The sequence below is a fragment of the Nothoprocta perdicaria genome, unplaced genomic scaffold (genome assembly GCF_003342845.1).
Source record: "Nothoprocta perdicaria isolate Ctin4 unplaced genomic scaffold, notPer1 scaffold_282, whole genome shotgun sequence".
Lineage (NCBI taxonomy): Eukaryota > Metazoa > Chordata > Aves > Tinamiformes > Tinamidae > Nothoprocta > Nothoprocta perdicaria.
Window position 1 is genome coordinate 467,623 of NW_020455513.1, and position 25,218 is coordinate 492,840.

Genomic DNA, 25,218 nt, shown 5'->3' on the forward strand with positions numbered 1-25,218 from the left:
CTTGTCCTACCACTGGCCACCACTGAGAAGAGTGTGGCCCCTTCCTCTCTGCATTCTCCCTTCAGGTATTTATACATATTAGTCAGATCTCCTCTCAACCTTCTCTTCTCTGGGCTAAACAGGCCCAGCTCACTCAGTCTCTCCTCGTACGATAGATGCTCCACTCCCTGGATCATCTTTATAATAGTAGTAGCGTGTCTATGTAATAGCGTGTCTGTGTGAGAAACATGCTGACTAGGAATGACATGTCTATTTTATACAGTGCTCATCTGTTTCATTTTTCTGTATTGAACCTGGCTTTAAGTTCAGAACACGAATAGATTTTTAAATTATTTTAAGTTACTAATCACATGGATATAAAGCTGATAACCAGATGCTTCATAATAAGTATTGCTAGTGTGTATTACTTCCTCTTAATTCATCTCCCAGAAATATAAAAATCTTTTTTTTCTTATGAATACCTAATTCTTTAATGCATTTTAAATCAAATAAGTCAATTCTTTACTCTTTTTCTGGGCATTATCATATCATTAGTCATTAATTGTGCCAATAACCAAACCTATTTTTTATGTATTAAAAATAGCCTAGCTTTATTCTAAGCTGCACAATTTGGAAGTCCAATTCTGTGGTGACAGAAGCCAGCCAATACCATTTACCAATCATTTTTGTCTTAAATGCAAGGCACTGAGTTAACTGTTCTCTGCCGACATTCTCAGTATCATGCTATCCACATCACCTTTCTCCATCATTTGCAGTATGGGAATTTAGCATTTCCTAAATGCAAGAATAAGTTCTTTTTGGCTACTTTCATAGCATGCAGTAGGAGTATGTTGGTGGGGGGYGGTTTCCAGGTCTTATTTTTTTCTCGCCCCATCCTGGATGAAGGCCTCAGCTCTGTGTTCTGATCATGTTCATACTGAGACTTTTCTTGCTGTCAAATCAGAAAACCTTAAGTGATTGAAGTATACAGCACTTTTCTGAATGCTTTCAGGAGACCTAGAAAGATGGGAAGAGTGGGAATTCTTTATCCTTCCTGCTGTGCAGATCTTAGGAAGATGAGTCCAGAGCAGTGCTTGCTCCATGAACCCCTCATATGAAGAGAATGATTTTTCTACCTTCTTGGGGAAAAAGTCCGGCTTAGCACAGATCAGAGGCCTTATCACCTTAAGGGCAGGACTAGATGACAGTTGAGAACTGGCTCAGCAATTCTGTCTGTGCCGTGACTCAACTATCGAATTGCASAAATACTGACCACCAATGGATATGTTTTGAGTGGTTACATTAGAATTGTGTTCTTCAAGATATTTTTATACATTTATTTTATCTCTATCTTTGATTTGGAGTAAGGTCCAATAAATACAGGGTGCAGTTCCTGTGTTGAGTCTCACGATCTCCAGAAAACAAACTTCAGCATAGTTAGCCTGCAGGGTATGGGATGGGCCCTACATGTGGTCATATGCTGCTTCTCAAATTCCTGTCCTTTCATTCCTGTATGGTTTTCAGGCAAAGTTTTCTTCAGAATACCTTTCCCTTAAGCCTATYTTCTACTTACTATGTCATGTGATATTAGTTATTAACTGTAGAACTTTTATATCTCATATCTTTAATTTATCCAGACTTTACTAACTGTGCATTGGACTCGCTTTCCTGCTCAGGACATGTTACCATCTTTAATTCTTTGCACTCATTAACAATAGCAGTTTAAAAATCCATTTCCCCCCCTCTTCATCTCCAGTGTATTTCAGTGCCTTGACCTGTCCYTGACATGTTCCCTCTGCTGTCTGTGATTACCTCCTTGGTGATCTCCTATGCTCCACTTGTAGGACACCCACAGGAGCAAGAGTCCCGACTGCTGTCCCAGTGCTGCCGAGTGCTGCTCAGCGTGCTCTGGTGTCCTGCATGATGCTCTTTCATGTGCTGGAAAAGGGCTAGAGAGGCCCTCGCCCTGTTCTCCAAATATTTCCTTTCATATGTGCGAGATCTGAAATGAATTATATGTGCTGCTATGCGATGCGATGCGATGCTAATTCATTACATTCATTAAATGGCGTCTATCTGAACATAAAGAGATCAAACAGAATTAGTTTTCCTCTATGCTACAGTTTAAAGCTCAGATTTCTGACCAAGTCATCAGTGTCTCATTTTCAGATGAGCTTGCCAAAAGGTCCCTAAATAAAAATTAGTAGAAATAATTAGTTAGGAAACCTAGGCTGGTAATGAGCTGTTGCACTATGGTAATGTGCTAGGTTGATAGTTCATATCTAACCCTAATCAGTGCTAAGTGCAAGTTGTCAGCAAATGATAGCTAATTGCTGTTTCCTGGAGTCACATTACAACAAAAACACTAGAATAAAAATAAATCTTTTCTTTGTGTACAAGCTGAGAGTTAATTAGAAATGCTTGGGTCAGATACTTCTCTTAGCTGCACTAAATGCCAATCTTTTGCCCTTAGGGAGAATGCATATGTTGTCAAAACTTGGTTCCTTTTGTGTCRTTATTGCTTTTTTGAAACTGATACAGTAGCAGCTTTGGAAAGAAAACAGAAACTTTACACCATTTGYTATGCATTTAATAAAAGTCATACATCACATAAAAAAACCAGCTAAATCTGAACTGTTGGAAAATATTAATAAAACTATAAGGATTGAAACTCCCTTGACAGTCCATTTGTTATTGTGTTATCATGTTCATTTGAGAGCTGTTCATGAAATTAATTGGACACAAAATTAGAACACAGATCTAAAAAACTGGAAAGCCAGAATAATCTAAGCCATGGACAGGATRGATTTAAGAACCTGACTAACTTGAAATCTGCAAGCTCAGATGTTTGTCACTGCACAGCTGTAATGAATTGGTTCTAATCACTCTTGTAGTATGGGAAATACCCTTGCTGCCCTCGGTAGCTGGTGGGAGGAGTGACTGCTATGTGCAGTGCTGTGTTGTGAAATTGTGGGGCCTGAGAAGCTCAGAGGGCAGGACTGACTCTGAAATCTCTGCTCCAAGACATTTTTATTCCCTTCCTAAGAGGCTGAAGTCACACTGTCTCCTTGTCAAAGTATTTTTAATTAATCTTTTAACTGATCATTTCCAATCAGATTTGACAGAGGGAAATTACTTGAAAAATTCGTAGTCTGTGTGAGGTTCCTGGATAGGATGGCTGGGAAAGAAGGCAGACTGGTGGGGTGCCCCACATGGACTGAGCTGGAGGCCTCACGTGAGCAGCCGGCAGCTGCAGCCAGCATCTCGTGGGAGAAGCTAACGTTGGAGGAGATGAGTTAGATGGGATATGGGGACAGGACTTGGAAATACTGCCAGGATAGGGAGGTCATAGGAGCATGGAGAAGCAGGGACATCCAAAATGTTAGAAAAGGGAGAACATGGAGCACAAACCCAGTGGAAATCATTCTTCATTAATTCCTGTATTCATGGGACAACTTATTCATTTATTCAGATCCTCACCATTTGGAATGCAATTAGAGGAATGTATTTTCCTTCTGACTAAAATCTGTACAGTCAGCAAACAAACCTCTCTCTAAATAATTTGCTCATCAGGGTGTATGCAAGAGGAGGGATGAAGAGAGGAGCTTAAATGAGTTCTCTGCTAAATTATCTGAATGAAGTGATCATTTTTTTGCTGTTTCACTAGCTTTAATAGTTAACATCAAAATGTTAAAGTTCYGCTGGAACAAAAATTCAGTATTAGAATTGAGATGTTAGAGGAATGAATCCTTAAGGTCTGAGTTAAAACATACTGTGGAGTAAATCTGGATATCAAGTATTATCATCATGGAGGGGGTGCCTTGAAATGTCTTGACTGTTCCCAAGACGGGGAAATCTGGCATGTATGTTTGTGTGTTTAAATTGAGCTTTCCTCTGTGACAGCTCTGGGTACAACCCTCACCATTCTTATAGGCAGACTTGGTATCTATTGTGTGATTTTGTAGGTGAAAGAGCAGTGGTAAATGTTATCTGTCTAGACCTGCGTAAATAATTTCATTGGTGCCCCATGAGAAGTTATTAGTTATGCTGAAGAAGACAGGGAGTTGTAAACAAGTCAGATAGTGAAGACTTACGAGACAGCAGTAGCTTGTGTTGAAGTGATAGCCAGCGGAGTGGAGGGGAGGCTGCCAGGATCCTCACAGATCAGTTTGGGGAGGGATTTTTTTGTGGTGTTATTGTGAGCAACCTTGGCACCCAAAGCAGGCACCCGCTAAAGCCGCTGGCTGTTCCACAAAGCTGAGAGACATCAGCTGTGCCAAGGGAGACCGGGACACGAGCCTGGAGCAGCTGTGGGACCCCGAGGACAAGAGTAATGAAAATGGCATTAATGGCATGCTCAGAGTGCAAGGGCTTGCCCTCCTGGACTCCTGACAACTTCAACTGAAATTGGGGAGCTCATCAGCTAGGAAAGTGTGGCCAAGGCAGAGTGAGTGTCCACCACTGAGGTAACAGTGAGAAGGTAAGGAAGTCTGAGGAAGCAGTAGGAATGAAAGCAGTAGGGAAACACTAATGCATTAATATTAATRCATTAATAGCACATAGCAATACAAAACTAGCAGGTCCTCTTGTGGATGCAGCTCTGGTCACCCATATAGATGAAGGCCCAGTTCAGACTGGAGCATTTACAAGAAGGCTGGTGGAGGAGCTGGAGGGCTCATCTCGTGAGAGAAGATTAAACGATTGGGCTYGCATGGCCAAACAGAGTTAAAGAACAGCGAGAACGTGTGAAGGAGTATAGGCAGCACCTGTAAATACAGAAACATAAATGTCCCCAGGGATTGAGAACAGTTTAAAATGAAGGATATACAAGAACATGGACAAAGAGATAAGGAGATAGGCTGTAAATATGAAACCCTGGTTGTTTTCATGGTACATCTTGATAAACATGTGTATATTATCTTTATTATCTTGATAAACATGTGGATTATCTGTACTTGGTAGATATGGGAAGTGGTAATTCAGTTTCTTCCCACCTCATGTCCTTCTCACCCCCTTCCCTTYGATGTCTTTCTCATAAGGACCAGGCTCACCAGAACAGACCGCACTTTTCCCTTTCCTCCTTCTCCTTGTATGTTGTTGTCTATGAGCAGTCCTTCCCCTTGGCCTTTCTTGGGTCTCCAGACACACTAACAGAGTTGGCAGGACCCCAAGGAACACCCTTCCCCATCCTTAGGGATGTGCAGTACCCACGGAGATGGACATGTGAGGAGGGTGCAAAGTCCTCCAGGTAAGCTGCAACAACAACAGAGCAACTGGGCCATAACAGTGGCCAATTGCAGGCCAAATACCCTTCTAGTATCCCCTGACTGTAGTCAACAGCAGATGCTTAGGGGACCTTGTAAGACTAGACCAAGTATATTGCCAAAATATTCTTGCAGCCTCAATTATTTTCAGCTGCAGGAATTTCTGAGCCTCAGTCAGCARCGGCTTTGTAAACAGAGCGGGGACCTTGCGGGCACATTGGAAATGAGTCCAGCGTGAGGCTTTTTGAAGACAGTTGGATGTTGAAAGGAGCTTTTTGTGAAAGACAGGCTCGACTGGTGTTTGAAATGTTATTTTAATGCTTCTGGGATTTCAGATAGATAAATCTTTAATAGGYATCTTTTTATCATTTAAAGCTAAACACATACAAACATCAGCAGTTGTATATTGCTTTCTGACACTCACAAATCTCCATTAACCACCAATTTTGTGGAGAGGCAGCTATTAACGTGGAAATACTAGGATCTAAAGTTGATTTTTCTGGGCATGATAGATGCCTATAGAACTCTAAAGCATTCTCTGGTTAGCTCAGGTAAAAAAGGCAAGCTACATAACCATGACAGTGTAGCAACTTAGAGAGTTTCTTTGCTGTCACAAGCTTTTAGGAGATATCTGAAGTGTCAGAGGTGGAAGAGTCTATTGAGGAGCTTGTCTAATTAATGGTATTATAGTGGGCAAAGTAAGTACACGAGTCCCATTTAAGGGGACGTGACACTTCAGACAACATGAAAAATATATGTGCTTTATTAATATTTTAAATTGCTGTATCAATTAAGATACATATAATTAATACTGCCTACCTCCAAGTGGTTTGTATGGGAAATTTGTATGTATTAAGAATAAACATTATACATTGAATTGGCTCCTTTTACTCACAATGAATATTACTTGCATGGAGAATAGGACTCCTCAGGTTTTGTTTGGAGTCCTCTATGAATAAAGTTTGAAGTGCACGGAGGGGTAAAGAACCAAACATATAGTTTTCTGGTGCCTGTGTTTATGGATGATAAAATTCCCACTCCCCGGCAGCAGCTGTTAGATTTGGCCCTATGCTGACAAAACTTTTAAACACGTCATAAAACTGCCCGTGGTTCCATGGATTAACTTCATGGCCATGTATTTCACTTTGGACACAATTGTTTTATTCATCCTCTCCGTATCCAGTTCCTGGATCTGTAGAAGCGCAGTACAAAACCTCCTGAAGCTCATAGGAGTTTTGTGCTCATTTCAGTGGCAAGTGGGCTTAGGCCATAGTGCCATGGGGTTCAGTTCATAAATCTCAATTTTCTGGCTTGCTTTCAGACATTTCCAAAACCAGGCATGGGTAGAGATATTTTCATCTACGAGCATCARTTGCAATGCAAGAGAACATCATCGCTGTTGTCGCACAGTTTATCTCATCACACCTCTAAATCACCCACCGTGAGAGTGGCCGAGCCCACGTGTGGGTGAAAGTTGCTGCTATTCAGCGGCCGTTCGTTTTCACGTGAGATGAGTTTTTGGTCTTTGGCCAGTCCCTGGAGGAGTTTGTATTACAAGCACGCCCCAACCCTGTTGACTGCTGGCAGTACAAATATTAAGGCCAAGGGCTTACAGGCCAGGGAACACTGTTTATTTGATTCTACAAGCATCATGGCAGGTGTCTGAGAAAGTTATTTTGACCTTGAATCTATATATTGCAGAGTAAAGTGGAATGAAATCCGTGACRTGAAACCTGCTTTCCAGACCGCTTTGCTCAGTGGAGGAGTATAGGTGTAAAGGAGAAGCTCAGCTTTCGTCTCAAAAGAGAAGAATTCCTATAGACACCTAAGTCCATATTTATCCCAGTTTGATCCCTCTCCAGATGGGGAGGAGATGGGCGCTCATGGAACCTGCTGAGTTCAGTGAGGGTCTCCAAGTGTCTAAGAGCTGGATAAATTACCTGTGGATGCCAAGACAGAGTTCCCAAATGACGGTATAGGAAGGGCTGAGCAATTCAGGCCAGTGTGCTGCTTTTAGCAGCTTTTAGCAGCTTTTAGCAGCTTTTAGCAGATACATGCTTCTCGATGAAGCAGAGTTTGAAGTTGTATGTGAAAAGAAACTTTGAAAGGATATTTAAATGATTACCAGGATTGACAGTACATCTTGAGGCCGATGGCTGTTTACTTTGCTTTCATGTTGTTAATTTAGTATTTTCAATATTTTACTTTGTATTTTGACAGTTTATAGCCAGGACCCACTTGCATTTAAGTTAAAAAAAAAAAAAAAAAAGAAAATAAATCTATTTATCTAGGCAAATAGTTTGGGAATACCAACATGGAGAGAACTGTTTTCTTAATGAATTTGTCTCTTAATTCTGGCATCCAAGAAGATATAATAGTGGCTGAAAGTTTCCCTGTGGTTGAGCACACAGGTTTTCACCTATGGACTTTCTCTGGTGTATTCTGGAGAGAGGTATAAGGAGTTTTGGTGTTGATGCTGTGGGAGCACAAATCAGATTTCTCTCCATCTAAGCAGCCATTAATTTTCACTGCACTTTCAGAGGGTTAATGTCTTTGAGCCTTTTCTGTTGTCTTCTCAAAGAAGATGAAGTTGAAGGTGGTGAGACAGATGTGTGGACAAATATATAGGCAGCATCAATTTTTAAGCCTAACTATATCTGCAATAGTTCTAGTGAGTGACATAGATAAATTACGTAACTTCTTGCACTGGTAGGACAGTCCAAGTCTGTTTTTTTCTTTTCTTTTTTGTGCATTTTCTGTACCCTCTACTATAATGCTGTGAATCGAACACTCTGGGGGGCTGTTGTATAAAATCTTCCATATCAAAGTGCCAAGTATTTAGCTGAGTGACCTTCCCCGTTTCCTGAAGATGTCGTCTATTTACATGAGCAGCAGTTCCAAGTGCAGAGGTATCTAAACCTGAACAGCAGTCAATTTATTTTCAGGTACCAGTGCATTTGAAATTGCAGTTTGGATAACTAGCTCAGGAAACTGGGAAGGTCACGCTGCCAAATTGCTTGCATCTTGGTGAAGGAGCATAAGCTACTGCTCTTGCTGCTGTAAATCAAATGAGTCGAACTAGAATGAAGTAATTGCGACATCTTCCCAAAAGATCATGAATATTCATAGATCAATTACAAACATTTGAAGTTCATTTTCATTGGAGGACATAACCCTGGAATTCCACTCTCAGAAGAGGAATGACAGCAGAGGGCAAAGCGCTGCTGCTTGGTATTAAAGCTAAATGGTGCCCCGTGAGCAGCAGCAGCTCCATGCAACCTTCCTGCTCAGGTTTGCTTACCCAGGGGCACTGCTTGCCTAGCTGAAGCTGGCTTTAGCTCCAGCATGTGGTTGGAGAGTCTAATTAGCTCCTGGGATTAACTGAGGCTCTGTTTTCCCGGTTGAGAATTTATGGAGCGCTGACAGTGTAGTGAGGCAGAGCACCCGGGTCTCGCTGCTTTGTCATTCGTTTTGCGCTTTGGGTGTTTGTGTTTAGTGGCTGCTGGTGAATGATGTTTGGCTCCRTGCTAGGAGTTACAGTCCAGGGGACAAGGGATCGTTTTGTCTGTTTTCAGTGCCGTTCTCCCTCTGCAACTGCGACTGTCATTCTGTGAGAGTTGCCTTCGGGTCTCATCCTCCTGCCTTATGTTACTTGCTCTTGCTGTGACGTTAAAGTCTATCTGAATCAGCTCTCATTTAAGCACTCAGCTCTGTCCTCCTTCCTATATGTTCATTGGTTTGACTGCTTGATTCCTTCCGTTTTTCCATTCTTGATTTTATTTTTTTTGACTGCTCTCCCAGGCTCCTGCCCCGTACTCTTTCCTCAATTCTCCTGTTTTGCAGCATCTGTGATGGGTATCCATGATCCCATGGATCATCTTGCTACAGATTTGTGCTTTCTTCCACACACTCTTCTGTCTTTCTGGTTCATCTCTTATTAGTCTCTGGCCTTTCTCATCTTAAAAAAATCCACTCACTTCTACTGCTCCTCTAGGGTTCCTTTGCACCAGTTCAAAATGTTCTTGTACTTGGCTGTGTTCTGCCATTAAGCTGTAGTATAGCAAATATTTGAATGCGTGCATGCTTGCCCAGGTCTCATAATCAATAATCTGTATCCTTCTGAACTATTCACTGCTTTCTTTGTATTAGCCAGGCTTTTCCTCTAGTCTTGTGTTTTGCAGCATTGTTTATAACCATTTCAACAGAATTATTCAAATATTTGTATTAAACTGCCCTTTTCTGTGACACTTGAAGATAGTGCAGGCGGAAACACGGTTTGCCACAAGGACTGAAATTCCCTTGTCCACACTTTTTTTTTTCCAGTCTGATTTCAAAATACTTGGTTCATGTTGACCTTTAAATAAGGGTCCATGTCACCAGCTTGATATCCCCAAAGTGTGAGATGCATCTCAACCAAACCATGTAAAATCATGCATTTAGACTAGACGGTCCAAATGTTCAGAAGCATGTCTAAGCATTGCCAAAGTCCATACAAAGACTCTAGAAACTTTTTTTTCTTGAATTAGCAGAGTTATTAACTTTTGAATGAAGCCCACCATGAGTTTAGCTCCAGTGTCAGGATAAGCTAGTGCATATGGTTAAGAAATGAGAGGGTGGAGGGGGGATCATCCTTTTTGTGCTCCCCCAGGGCAAGTACAGCAGTGTGCAGCCCAGGCCTGGGCTGCATGTCAGCAGCAATGTGCTTTTCATAGGGAAGTGGCAGTGGAACTGTTGCATGAGAGCAGCTGCTTTACTGTAAGATGGTTCTRCTATGGATAAACCTAAATTGCTGAGATCATTCAGCAGAACCTGAGTCGGACTCTTCATGGTGTTTTTGGTGAACAGCCYACTCCTTCAGGCTATTTGGTAGATGGATGACGTTTCAGCAGCCTAGGGAGCAACTTTTATGCAAGAGTTACAGCTCCTGAACGAGCACTTCTGGGGATCAAGGAGTTTCAAGGAGGATCCGTTTCAAGGAGGCAGTCGCTGCAGCTCTTGGAACYCTCTTCTTCTGTCTCTGATTTTCTTCTCTGTCTTTGGGAAAAAGAAACAGAAGATGCTGTTGTGTGCATACCTCCCACATGCTTATGTGCCATCACATGCACAAGGACCTTTCTGCAGTAAGAAAAATTCACTGTTAGGCTTTTAAAAGACAAATGTTGAGGTGGGGAACCTTTTATAATACTGCAGCTCCCTGCCATCCCATATATGACCAAAGCAGCTCTTTTCTTCTGCCCTTCTCTGCTGCTGCATCAGATCCTTTTCAGATGTGCTTGTGATTTTCCTGGCATACGAGTCTGACCACAGTATTTCCTCCGTGTCCTTCTGGCTGAATCCCATTCCTCTGTGTGGTGACCACAACTTTCTGCATAATGCTGATGTACCTTATGCAAAATGAGTTACTGCAGTGGCAGGGGCTATTTCTGTGTTAAGTTTCCTGCTGGAACAAGGTCATGATTTCCGCTGTGCCTCGCTTCACCAGGGGAAGGATCCCCTCGGTTAAAGGTCCAACACACTGTGCATTTTTCTCCAGCTTAGCAGAATGCGTCTCTGTGTTGTGTTTGCAAAGCCAAGCCGACATGGCTGAACCTGGTCTCCCTTTGCTTGTGCCTACACACATTGCTCCCATTTCCTCCTTCCCTCTATTAAAATTACCAACAGAAAGGAACGACATAGCCAAGCAAACTGTGCTGAACCTTTGTTGAGCTCAGCCATTACGTACATGTTACACACACTATTAGTTTTGTGTCTTTTAAACTATAAACTCTCTCAGTAGGGATGGTTTCAGTGCACGAGGAGCCAAAGGCAAATGGAGAATTTATATGGTTCTCCCACTATGTAAACATTTATTGCTCCTAATAAAGCAGTGTATCAGAGCAAAGGAGCAGAGTTAGGGCTTCGTGATAAAAAAATAACTGGTGTAGTTCCAGGGATTTTTCACTTGACATATCTCTATAAATAATTAGATTATGAGATACCTGAGGGCATACATTATCTTACCGTGTAACAATAGCACCATGAGGAAGTTGACAACATTCTCCCCTTGGCTAAGTGCCTAGGAAGACACCAAGGTAGATGATTAACAGAGAGCACTAACATACACCCTTGCATTTCATAAAGCTTAGTTGTAATGTTGTATTATGCCCCATGGGGAGTGTTATTATTTCTGTACCTGATGGTCCTGCTTTTGTCACTGTGGCCCAGAATCCCCATAGCAGTGGAGTGAGGAATGGGAACATAAAAAACTACATGTGATTAAATAAGATTGAAACTTTCCTCCCTCCCAAGACAAAGCTTGTAACAGATTGATTAAATAATACCCCAGAAAAACAACGGCTCCGAGACTCCAGTCAGCTCTTCCTCCTCAGTATTCTCACCATTTGGGAAACTGTCCTGAATTTGCCTCTGTCTTACAGAAAATGAAATGTTGAGCAATGAAAACTGCATAACATTTCTTCCTGAGCATAATATTTAGTCTTGCTGCTTCTTGTTCTGTTCCTGAACTCTCTATTACTGCCTAACACAAAAGTAATTGTTGTTTGTGGCTTTTCTGTACAACGAATCTGGCATACATTGCCAACACCGATTCACATAAAGCMGAAGGACCTGCCAGAGGAAGATATGGGGAGACACTAGCTACATACCCATACCCTCACCTCTGCCTGCACCTCGCTCCCGCAGCCTCGATGCAGTTGGTTTATACAAGTTATGGGGGATACTGGGTCCCTGTGCTCGGTAGCAGTGAGGTAGCAGCTCGGTAGCTGAGGGGACTGAGGGAGTCTGACCTGGAAGTCAGGCAGTGCCAGTAGAGGACATTGGTTGGAAGAAGAGGTCAAGAGACAGGAGGCTGGTTCTGGCAGAGGGGCTGTAAATAATGCTGAGAGCGGTGAAGTTTTGGTTAGACCCTAGCAGCCCTAGCAGAATGAAATGGTTTTGGGCTGTTGAAGTAAAGAGCTAGGGAAGAAAAGCATGGCATGGGAATGAGAGCAAGGAAGAACACCAGGTGGGAAAAGCCTGGCCTAGACACTGATTGGAGGAAACATGATTGAGAGGTTGGGTGTACAAAGAGCTTGGCCAAAAATCCTGCAAGAGAAGTCAAAGGAAGCTGTACTATGAATATAAAATTCTGTATAATTTATGCTTAGCACTCTGTAAGATCAGTGCTTCACACCAAACATCTAAACTTAATAGAGTCTTCAGCACTTCAGGAATTATCAGGGTATTAYATACCTCACCTCGCAGACATTCATCACCTGTCTTGTATTAACAAGCTCCACAGAAAGAAAAGCTGTTGAAGAAATGGGTCTTTCTGGATTCAGAGCTGAGTTTATCTAATTGTAATGCACAAAAGGCACAAGTCCACACATTAAATGAAAAAACGAATAATTTCTTGTTCAGTAAGCCCTGTTTGTCCTGTGTGCTGRTTGAGGCAGAGGCATAGTGGAAAAAAAAGGTATTCAGTCATGAAATTAAAGACTTTGACTTAAAGCATATAGACAAATGGGATTTAGGCAATGTGCAAGTAAACATACTGTGATCTTGGGCACTTCATTCCTCTAATGTGAGATTCTGTGTTGTTTGAACCTGAGTATAATTAGTCGTTCATGAAGAGAGAAAATGCAGATATGAAGAGTGATGTACAGTTTTCCTTCTTACAGAGAAAGCGAGAGGAAGGTTATTTATACTGGTCCCAGTACATCGGAGATTATTTGGAGGTCCTTTTTATGTGAGGGTCTGTGGATAATATTTAGTAGTATTTTGCTGTAACTGTGATGATCTAAGGTGCTAGGCGAGGAAGGATTGTGAGCAAGGCTGATATATTTTATTAGATCAACTGTTGTAGTTAGTTAGATTAGGTAACTTCTAGGTATTGTGAAGGTTCAGAGTGGGCTTGCCGGTATAAAAGCCAGGCAAGATATGGAAAGGTGACATCCTTCTGTCCCTTTCCCTCTTCCCTGTATGTGATAGTCCCGTGTTCATGATGCATGGTGGCAAATTTCCCAAACGAGAGAGACATTACTATATGGGACATAAGGGCATTTGAAACTGAAGACAGGTATACAGAATGGGGTAATCAGGCTGCTCTGACATGGCACTTTGTTTGTCTGGGCACAGAAAGGAAGCAGATCGTTTGCATCGCTTGCTGTCTCCTCTCCCCGTGTGCTACAGCATTCCCACAGAAATKGGCTCCTGAAGAAGCTGGTGCTTTTGCCTCTGCTGCTGTGGTAAATGCTGCGGGCTGCGCAGCAGGGACAGACCCGTCCCTGCTCAGCCTGCGCCCGGCAGCAGCTGCCCTGCCGGGGGCTTCTTCACCAGCTCCTGGGCCTTAGTTTATTTCTTTCAGTCAGATCAGCAAAGGTCTTCCTTCCCAAAGCTCTTCTGGGCTAGACTTTCTCTTTGTAACCTTGCTTTCTATTTCTGCAGGAAATTTTGCTTTTGCCAATATTAGCTCATCTTCTATAATGAGACAATTCAGAGCCTTTCCTTTTTTTTTCAGGCAGAAATGCCCTGTCAGCATTCAGAAGAACAAAGCTTCTATTTTGTGTCCCACACTGTGTGTCAAGCACATTTCAGTGAGACATGTCCGAAATCTTTTAGCAGTGATGTTACTTGCTCAGGATGGGTTGAGTTAAAATCTGATAGTTCCTAAGCCCTGTACTTGAGTTAGGCTCTCTGACCTGCTTTCTTTCCTTTGCAAGTTACTAAGTGTTATTATAAGAGACTGGTGAATCTTAGAGACAGGTGAACATATCTTATGACAATGTCCAGAATCAACAAAAAATGGTAACTAGCAGATTCCATCCTATTAATTCAAGTTTTCAATTGACAGTAGTGACAGGAGGCTAGTTATTCTGTCTGGGTGCAAAGTGAGGTTGATGGTCAAGATGCAGACAGTGCTGAAGGAGAAACTGTGAAATTGGAAATTAGCGTCGCTTGGGCCTTTTTGGCTGCTGAGTTTCAGGCTTGAATCCTTAAGAAACCTGCCCTTCAATTTCTATCTGATTTATGTCTGAGAATCGTCTGAATGATAGAATTTCCTCTGTATCATCATTCTTGTTGCAAATGTGTATTTCGGTACAGGGCAGATGGCCCAGATGATTTTATATTCCTAATGCACATATCTGTAGGAGAGCGACGGCGCGGTTTGCTGGTGCCGGCTGCCCGGGTTATGGATTCCCAGGAGCCCTGCATGTTTGCAATGTATTCTTTTGCCCTCTCCCCTGTCGTCTCATGTTTTGCTATGATAGAAGCACTAGCAAATGAGAGGCTTGTTATTGATTTCTGTGCAGATGTTAATAATTTCCATGTAACTCTGCATTGGAGTGGCAGTAACTGATGTACAAAATTTGACATCTTAATTATTCTTTGATAGGAAGGGGGCCACTAAACCATGATACAGCAGCCTATTAACTTTGGATCTGTGGGTTCAATACAGCTTAAAGCTGCAAGGGAAATAAGTGAGGCTGTTTGTGTCTCAAAGCCAGCAGACAATCTTGTGTGTCCAGAGTCGAAGGAAGTAGAAATCCTGGCAGAGAGGATGGGTTCCTCTCGGTATTTCCAGCCTATCTTAAACCACAAGTACTGGGAATTTCAGGAGAAGTGCAGTTTATGAGCTATCRAGTCTCATTCCTGGATGCATCCAAGAATGCTGTTGTGTACTCAGCCAAAGGGAGAAGTTCAAGAATTGTGATGTTCATCTGTCAGCCCTGTCCAGTAGAGATAGATTCAGTTCACAGAAGTTGGAACTTTGTGAAAAGTTCCCATGAACTGGGAGGGTTAAGTGGATGTCTTAGCACAGACGCTTACATGGTCATCAGCAAATACTGAACTGTGAGCCCCCAAAATCTGATCCCAAGCCACTGACAGTGTTGCCAAGACTGAAAGCCTAAATTTCTGTCATTGGAAGAGTGAATGCAGTTCCTTTAGCTAGGGGTAGATATCAGGCTATTGCTGGCTTTGCTTCCAGCAGTTTTATCAACAGCCTTCCTCAAGAGGACTCTCAAGAGGTATGTCAACACCCACAGCATAACTAATGATTCCTTTAAAAACTGCATGTGCATTTCTACCTACCAGATTAAGATGACCACAACAGAAGTGATGTATAGGTATCATTATCCTGCTAAAATTGTCCTGTTTGGCAATTCCTATTCTTACTGCCACCACAGCCACTCCCACCATAAGGCATCAGTGTTTTAAAAGATAACATATTCTGAACAAGAGAATAAATGGGAAAAATCAATAAAAWTATTCCTGTCTTAGTGGAAGAAAAATGCAATATGAAAAAACAAAGATGTGTAATCTTAAGTTGCATTTGTTCTGATTTTCACCACTATCATCAGGATTAATTCAAGTGACTTAAGCAGTATAATTACTGATTTACTCAGTGGCTAGGTAGGCAAGAAAAAAAAAAGGGTCCTCTAAGTAGTCCAGTACACTTCTGTCCTCCAGAGCTAGACCAGAGTATACTCGTACACTGCTTACTTTGCCTCCAAAGGGAAAGTGCATCAGTTTGCTGGTTCATGGAGTGTTCCTTAACAGTTAGTCTCAAATGTATTCACAGAGGTAACATTGCTGAAGAAAGGAGCCTGGAAAAGGATAGAGAGGAGGACCTGGGAAGAGAAACACAGCTTAAATTGTAATCCAGGGTCTTTCAGCTTGCTCAGCAGCAGACACAACGCACAAACCTGAGGAATGAAACTAATTAGGATTCCATTAAAAAGAGGAGGAAAAAAACCTTGCTGAGACCCATGTCACGTCACAACGGTCCAAGTGAAGCCTCACTCACTCACTAATGTAGCCTTAATTCATTTTGTTTTGCAGAGACAGCAAGCTCACCATGTTGCTTCGGGAGTCCTTGGGGAACATGAACTGCCGCACCACGATGATAGCTCACATTTCAGCTGCCGCGGGCAACTACGCCGAGACACTCTCCACCMTCCAGATTGCATCAAGGGTCCTCAGGATGAAGAAAAAGAAAACCAAGGTAAGGCAGTGTGTAACTCACTTCTTCGTAGCAGTRGAGGAGGGAGGGAGAAGGACCCTGAAGGATCTTTAATGAGGTAGAGCAGCATACAACAAAATCAATAATCATAATTTCCAAGTGAATGGGTTGTATGTAAACTGTCCTAGGCGAGTGGCTCGGAGCACACAGCAGAGACTAAGGAGACAAATGCTGCAGCCTCAGTTACAGAGGAGTAAGTTCAAGCATATCTGTTGTATCAGGTTTGCAAGCTGACCTTGTTTAGTGATATGCCTGTCAGACAGCATTWATTTGCAGTTATGCTCTTAATGCTGATGAAATAGTAAGGAATGAAGCTGCTTTAAAGTTGAAGGAATTTTTTGCTTAATGAAGACTTAGATTTTCTCTGTTTGACAGAGACAGCAGGAGCAAAATAACTGCAAAGCAGCATGTCCATGCTGGCACTGTTGCCCATTTTATTCCCACTGCTTCTGGGTGGTAGATTTCTGAAAAAGTGGAGTAGTACTGGGCTCTGCATTTGTGCAGTCCTGGTTCCTTCTGTGTAACTTACATTATAAATTGGGTTCAAATAGTGAATTTTTGCTTGGCTTGGATTGCTTGGCTTGAATTGATGACCTATGGATTGAGAAAAACTTTTAACAGAGACAAGTGAAGGTCTACACAGCATCACAGAGGTGTGTCCAAAGAGAACTGTGTGTATATATTCAGTTTGACTTACTGTTACCAGGACCAAAAGGCAACTGTCTTTATTTTCTCCCTCTTATATATATGTTTTCTTGTGCCTTTTCACTCAAACATGCACAAAAAAAAAMCAATAACACTTTTGACAGAGGTCTGATTTCTTTATTCAGCCTTGATTAAAGGACAGATCCTCATCCATTTATTCAGTACTTTTTTAGGAAGTCTTATGACTCTTAAAATGGGACATTAAGGGCTGTAGCATTGGTTTATATTTTGAACTATTCTGTGCTGTGTTTTCTGTTAGACTCTGGTTAGAAGCTTTAGATGCAACTGTAGCTCTTTTGCACATGTGCTTCTTGCAAGTTGCCTTTTGAAATGCTGAAACGTTGTGGTCTTTGTCTCTCTCACATATTGCAGTACACGTCCAGTTCTTCTGGAGGAGAGAGCTCTTGCGAGGAAGGCAGGATGCGGAGGCCAACACAACTGAGGCCCTTCCATTCTAGGAAYGCTGTGGATCCAGACTTCCCTATTTTGCATCTATCAAGTGACCCTGATTATTCATCCAGCAGCGAACAGTCCTGTGACACGGTGATTTATGTTGGCCCCAATGGCACTGCCCTTTCTGATAAGGAACTGACAGATAATGAGGGTCCTCCTGACTTTGTTCCCATAGTTCCTGCACTGCAGAAGACCAAAAATGAGGGCAGGTTAGAGGAAGTTTGTGAATCGGGACCCAGCACATCTGAAAGAGACTGCCTGAAGTGCAACACCTTTGCAGAGCTCCAGGAGAGGCTGGATTGCATAGATGGCAGTGAAGAGACTAACAAATTTCCCTTTGAAGAGATGCCTGCTCAATTTAGTTCAGACCAGATGTCTAAGTGCTCTGTTTCAAGCCAACTGGCAGAGCTTAGCCACTTACCAGAGTCAGATAAGGAAGATACCATGCCAGAATGTCAGCATCCTGAGAGAGAAGCCAGGGAAAATATAAATGCAACACCCAGCAAAACTAAGAGAAATCACTCCCCTGTTCCTTCTGGAGCTCTCACTAACATTTCAACTCCTTCTTCTCCCAGGAGTATAACAGGCAGCTCTAGTAAAGAGCTTAGCTCCTCCCAGCTAGCACACAGCACAAGCTTGCAGAGCAGCAGAGAAAGTCTCAACAGCTGTGGCTTTGTGGAAGGCAAACCTAGGCCAATGGGTTCGCCCCGACTTGGCATTGCAAGCCTCTCCAAGACATCTGAGTACAAGCCACCAACTTCTCCTTCGCAGAGATGCAAAGTCTATACACAGAAAGGAGTTCTGCCCAGCCCCATTCCCTCGCCAACTCCCTTGAGTAAGGATGCTGGGGTGAGGTCTAGTGAACCCTCGCTGCAGCCAGAAATCCGGACCCCTCCTGTAGGAATGAGCCCACAAATCATGAAGAAGTCAATGTCTTCCAGCAATGGAGAATTTGAAGAGACCATTCTTGATGAAGACCAGCAACAAAACATTTCACTGGAATCCAAAAAGGAGATTTTAAGCACCACCATGGTGACTGTGCAGCAGCCATTAGAGCTGAATGGAGAGGATGAGCTGGTGTTCACCCTTGTAGAAGAACTAACCATTAGTGGGGTCCTTGACAATGGGCGCCCAACCAGTATCATCAGTTTTAACAGTGACTGCTCGGTGCAGGCCTTGGCCTCTGGGTCTAGGCCAGTCAGCATTATCAGCAGCATCAGTGAAGACCTTGAATGTTACTCCAGTGCAGCTCCTGTGTCGGAGGTCAGCATCACGCAGTTCCTTCCGCTTCCAAAACTGGGCCTGGATGACAAATCCCAGGACGATGGCAGCAGGCGCTCATCCATCAGCTCGTGGCTGAGTGAGATGAGCACAGGGAGYGATGGGGAACAGTCGTGCCACAGCTTCATAGCCCAGGCGTGCTACGGCCACGGGGAAGCCATGGCAGAGCCCCCGCTGCCCGAGTGTGTGAGCTCCATATCTGGTGCCAGCATGCTTTGTGTGAATGACAGACAGAAGCCAGTGACGGACAACATGCTCATACTGACAGAAAGGGACGAGGACGCCTTCGGCAAAGTGCCACCCATCAAAGGCTGCAAAATATCAGCTCTAGGGAAGACGAYGGTAACAATCAAGAACACTGCAAGCCTCAGCAGCTGTGAGGGCTACATCCCAATGAAGACAAACATCACTGTTTATCCCTGTATTGCTGTTAATCCATTTAAAGCACAAGACACTGATGATGCTGTATCGGCAGTAGCTCCAGACCCCAAAGTTACTCAGTCCCATGAAAGGAAAGAATCTAGTGCTAAAAAGGATATCAAATTTGAAGACCCTTGGCTAAAAAGAGAAGAAGATATAAAAAAGGACAGTTCTGGAGGYAGTGATGACCCAAAGCCTGACACAGTTTCAGCCAAGCCTGAGCCCAGCACAAAGCAGACCTCCACAGACAGGTTTAGTAGCAGCAGCAGTGGGGACGCCTCTGTCTCCCCAGCCTCTGACGGCCTGAAGAGGATCGTGGATGGGTGCGAGATGGCGGCTCCTGGCTCTGCAACCCAGAGCCCTGTTCATCCCGCTGACAGTTTGAAGAACAGCCTCCCTCGAGGGCTCCCAAAGGCGAGCAAGCTGGAGGAGCCTGAGGGTGTTCTGCACCCTGCTGCCATTGACAACAACGGTATCAGCTCTCCTGCCCTTCACCAGTTTTCTAAGGCCAGCCTAGAGAGAAAAATGGCCTCTCCCAAGCACTGTGTCCTCACTCGCCCCAAAGGGACCCCTCCGCTGCCTCCAGTGAGAAAGTCCAGCTTGGATCAGAAGAACAGAGCCAGCCCGCAGCACAGTGCTGCCAGCAGCACCACGAGCAGTCCCTCCAGCCAGCCCGTGGCTTTCCTGGCAAGCTTTCCTGATGAGCTGAATGGCAAGCAGAAGGGCCCTGGCACTGACAGCAGCAGCAGCAGCAAGTTATTCAGTGCCAAACTTGARCAGCTTGCCAGCAGGACAAACTCCCTTGGGAGGTCCACCGGGAGCCACTATGAGTGTTTGTCACTGGAGAGAGCAGAAAGTCTGTCCTCTGTGAGCTCCAAAATGAGCCCTGGCAAAGACACCACCATGCCTAGGGCAGGAAGGAGCCTCAGCCGCAGTGTCATGTCCTCCCCAACCAACTCGGGTCTCTCTCAGTCCGCAGGAGCCTCCCCAAAAGCCAGCCAGTCTAAGATCTCTGCAGTCAGCAAGCTCCTGTTGGCAAGTCCCAAAGCCCGGAGCCTGTCTGCCTCTGCCACCAAAACACTCAGCTTTTCCACCAAATCCCTGCCTCAGTCCGTGGGACAGAGTTCCAGCTTGCCTCCAAGTGGCAAGAACATGTCCTGGTCAACGCAGTCCCTCAGCAGAAACCGAGGCTCCAGCCTTGCTTCCAAACTGCCTCTTCGAGCTGTTAATGGACGAATCTCAGAACTGCTCCAAGGGAGCACAARTGCGAGGGGTTTGCAGCTACGTGGAAACTCCGAGGCAGACGAGCGTGGGGGTCTTCAYGGAGAGGAGAAACCAGCTGCTCACGTGCTGCCTTCGCCCTACAGCAAGATCACTCCCCCTCGGAAACCTCACCGCTGTAGCAGCGGCCACGGCAGTGACAACAGCAGCGTCCTGAGCGGGGAGCTGCCCCCAGCCATGGGGAAAACAGCCCTTTTCTACCACAGTGGGGGGAGCAGTGGCTACGAGAGCATGATGAGGGACAGTGAGGCCACGGGGAGTGCTTCCTCAGCACAAGACTCTATGAGTGAGAACAGCAGCTCCGCTAGCGGCAGGTGCCGAAGCCTCAAAACTCCAAAGAAGCGATCGATCGCGGGTAAGCTTGTGGTGGGGCGGGAGAGCAGCACAGGTCCAAGGGCTGGCTGCCCCCTGCGTGGGAGGCCAGCTCTAAGACTGATTCTGTGTGAACTGCATCTAGGAACAGAGACACGAGGCCAGGGCTAAGTGTCTCCGAATTGTGAGACACAAAGTGTCTCCATAGCTTGATCCTATGTGGGTTGCATTGTTTTTGCATTGGAGTCTCTGCTTGAACCATTTCACCCAAGTTTATTTTACATTGACACAATAGTCCATAAAGCTGGTTACTGTTGGTAATGAGAGCTGCTTTTAGGATTTATTTATGCAAACATTCTTCTTACTTAATTYCAGAAAGGTGCTTTCTGTGAGGTATTTGAAATGCTATTGTTTTTATTTAGCACTGTGGACTCTCTCCAGGTGCTGCTCTCCAGGTTCACAAGCAATTCAGCAACAACGAGTCTTTCTGAGCAGTAGTATCTCTTCTTGCTCACCTTTGTGCTTGTGCTGTCTGGATGCCCAAAGGCACAAAGATGCCTGGCAGCTGAAACCACCATTCGGTTCCTTCTCACTACCCACACTGGAAGATGGGACAGAGTTAAGCCCAGGCCTTTTGCAACATGGTATTCCTGCCTCATAGAATGCTGTCTTTTGAGTTATGGATCCTACTTTCCCCAATAATTTATAAATAATAAATTGTATTAATAATTATATAAATAAGGGAACAACTGCACAGATATTTGTGCAAATTGAAAGCATCTCCCAGGAAAATGCGTACAAAAATACCTGGAAAAGCTACAATCAGAGCCTGCATCTTCTTTRGACTTCAAAGTCCATCATCCACAAACCCAGATCAATAAGAGACTGTGATTCGTTTGTTCTTATGCTTATAAACTAGTTGTTTCATATTACTTCTCTCTGCTTTCATATCATATTGAGACTAGGATATACATGAGGAAAGCCATTGTGCTTATGGAAGGGTTTCAAATCTGCAATGTTGTTCTTCATACCAGCATTTTATTTTGGCTCACAAGCCTTGGCCTTTGATAGCCCCTCTCTGGGACTGAATATTTTGTCACTGCCTATGAAAAAGGAAGGTGTGAAAAGAGGACTGTTGGAAACTCAGCTTTCTCATCACTCTTCCAGTGGTCTGAAGGACACTGCTGGAGAGGAGAGGCCTTCCCTTGGGCTAGTCCTGGCATAGGACTAATGTACTGTCTGGTGTTGTACTGATGCTGGGTTGTTTTGCTGTGCTGGTACATGAAGGTAGAGAGTGATGAGGCAAACGGGACACTTTCCTTAGCAAGGAAAATACRGAGTCTAAGCTTCGTCATCTTTTTTGCTGCTACATAAGATCTGACATAAATGCCATGTCTTTTTCACCAAACCATGTCATTTTCAGCTAGTGTTTTCCCTGGGTTTTGGCTGCCAAACTGGCCTCATTATTCTAACTTCTCATGTGTTTTAATTGCTCTTTGCCTGGCTAGCAATGTTGCAGGTATCCAGCTGTTGGATTTGACTCTCTGGGGTGACAGGCTTTTAGTGGTGGATCCGTGTCCTTGGGACTTGCCTGGGGAGCCTCAGCATAGCCAAGCACGTTGACATCCCTCAAGGGATTTTCCAGCACGTCTCTCTTAACTCAGTCTGTCACTTGAACCTGACGTAGGTATGGGGAGAGTGTGCGTGTTATTTTTCATATTTGGCTTTAGTGAGCGGCCTTGTATTGTTATGAATGTGTCTTACATGTGTTTATGTGTAAGTACAACCAGAGATTTTACACAGATTTTAAAAACTGTCTTTACTGCCTTCTATATCTTTATCATCAAGTCCAGGAACTAATAAGCCTTCACTTTCTTATAACCCAGTCCCTGTTTGCATTTGGGCTTGCAGCAGCGAAATCATAATTCTGTTTTGATGTGTTTGATAATAGTATATGTCAGCAGATTTATGATGGCATAAAACCAGGATTATGACTTCAATGCAGAATAATATGAAGGAGGAACTGAGATACAAGGGAGAATGCAGTTGTTCACAAACCTATTTTTACTGCATAATAAACAGGAAAATGTTATGGTTTGGTATGCKCCATGTTTAGGATGCTTCATGTTTGGTTCATGTATGATTTGGTATACAGTATCTTCTTCAATAGGTTTGTTCTAGTCTGAATAATCTCTCCTAAGGAATAGCTTTTAATGAAAAATAAACGGTACAAAGGTTCTGAGCTCTTAAAAGATGGATATTATTTTAATATGGGTTGTCAAGAGCATTGGACCTTTCCTGATTTGTGGTCACAGATCCACTGTGCTGTAATGGATATGGCACTATAGATATGCTCATTTCAGGTCAGGCAACCTTGTCCGCTTTATTTATGATTATTATTAACAGAAATGCTATCTGTCAGGCACAATCAACATGAATCAGCCCAAGGCCCCTTTAAGAGAGGCTATAAAGAGGCTTTAAGAGAATCACTGGCAGCCCTGTCAGATTTCACAATTACTTTTGAAATTCTGACACATTGGAGARACATAATTTTTTTCTTCAGATTAAGATCTTGCCTTTCAGTGCTCTTAAGTGCATTATTTGTATGTGTAGGTGCTTCTGCACTCGTCGTACTCTAAGCATTAGACCCACATTGACAGCTTTTGAAGGAGAAAGCCAGTTCATATTCATGAGTGTTAGCCTTGGGTTAAATTTTAGGCTCTACATGGGTACATGCATACATCACAGCCCAGTATTCAACGTACAAAATTAAAAAAACAGGAAAATGTTTCCCTCTTACATTTTGCTACCTACTGAAAAATTGTATGTTTACACCATGAATCATGTAAGCCATCTCCCTACAGCTAATCTATCAGTTTAATAAATATCCCAGTCTTTCTAGCATTTAACATAGGTCCTATAACTCCCATGTGAGCCTATATTGTCCCAGAGTGACTGCTGATGGCAGAAACAGAGCTAACAGAGCCCTCATCTACTGCTGTGCATTTCAGAGCTTCGTACAGCTGCTCGGCTGCTCCTTAACCCACCTTATTGACCCCATGGTGCAGGTGSAGAAATCAAGGCAGAGGGCCTTGCGGGCTTGCCCAAAGCCTGGAATCGGGATCCAGGACTAAAGGGTGGACTCCTTGGCTCCTCACGCCATGGACACTCTAGCCCTTTCCCTTGTCCAGCAGTGGGACAGGCTCTCCCTCCCAGCCCTGCCTGTGTCTCCATGCAAGCTCTGCTGGCTCTGCTCCCGCCYCAGCCTTCCCCCTCCATAAGGGATCAGCACCTCAGCCTGTGCCTGGCTGTGGGCCCAGTCTCTCRCTCAGGTAGGCCGTGCTGGCTTGAGCACGACTCTGAAGTGCCAGGGCATGGTCTGTGTGGTAACCACTAGCATCGATTATATATTATCTTTTAATACCTCAGGGATTTCAAGCACAATGGCCTAGTGTGGATGACAAGCGAGCTTCTACAGGACTTGCTCTTTTGTGTGATCAGGGAGAGCATTCAGGCTTAACGCCATTTAAACAAAGCCCTATTGGTATTCCGGGGACACAACAGGTAGGAGAGATGCCGGCAGGGAGGCAGATGAGGGCCTGCCAGAGCTGTGCTGTGTGCTCCTCGTGCTGCAGGCCGCCTGTACCACCTTGGGCGACTCGTGTAAGCTCCGTGCTCCCTGCTTACCAGCTCATAAACTAGACAATGGCATTGTGAAAGAGCAGAAAAAACAGGGGGATCCGTAGGTGAGAAGTGCTACGTAGCRCTTTACTGCTCTTCTGCTCTGCTTAGTAGCAGTTTTCCCCAGTTTCATACGGATGTCTGGGGGCATTAATTAAACTAATTCCCAGTGCAAAATTTGGCTGCATTATTTCGGAGTTGCAGCTTTGCTGCTGCGTCCAGGTGCAGGATCCTGTCAGCTGCGAGCCAAGAACAAGGCAAGAGACCAGGCTCTGCTTACATTTACCCAGGGAGGCCCGGCACTGTTAGCACTCCATGCAGCGGGCATGAGGGCAGATTTCTGCCTTTGCCCCGTCCTCTATGTGTATTGATTATTGGTTCCTGCCCCTGTAATGGCCCATAACTGAGCTCTTGCTGAGGATTTTTTTCTCATGTTTCTTTTAGGAATAGGGTTTGGTGCCTAGGAGGGACCCTGCCCACATTACATGTGGATAGATTGCAGGGCTACAGCATATCTTTGGATGTGGGTGTGCGTGCCCACGTGTGCACCAGCTTAAAGCTTCCTTTTGTAGAGAAACCAACTAGCTACAGTTAATTTCCCTTTCTTGCTGCAGCATTTTATGGCTTTTGCCATAAAAGTTTCGTGACTCCTTGCGGCTCAGTGCTTAATTTCACCAGCAAAGGAGAGAAGACCGCTACAAGACTCTAAACACCTCCATAAAAACAGACTGTTAAGACATGACAATAAATAATAAATCTGCAGTTAGAGTCCCTTTCCTCTCCTTCCACTGTGCTCTAGGTTTCAGTGGTGTTTCACTGGCGAAATGGCCTAAAAAATAG

At 44.0% G+C, this 25,218-nt stretch overlaps 1 protein-coding gene across 1 annotated transcript in view; it reads left to right on the plus strand.

The window, feature by feature from the left end:
* Positions 1-25,218, plus strand: part of KIF26B (kinesin family member 26B) — a 275,000-nt gene that overhangs the window by 239,364 nt on the left and 10,418 nt on the right. Inside the window, exons 11-12 of the mRNA XM_026041343.1 lie at positions 16,065-16,227; positions 17,323-20,740. Of these exons, the coding sequence (XP_025897128.1) occupies positions 16,065-16,227; positions 17,323-20,740 (3,581 nt within the window). The remainder of the gene's footprint in view (positions 1-16,064; positions 16,228-17,322; positions 20,741-25,218) is intronic.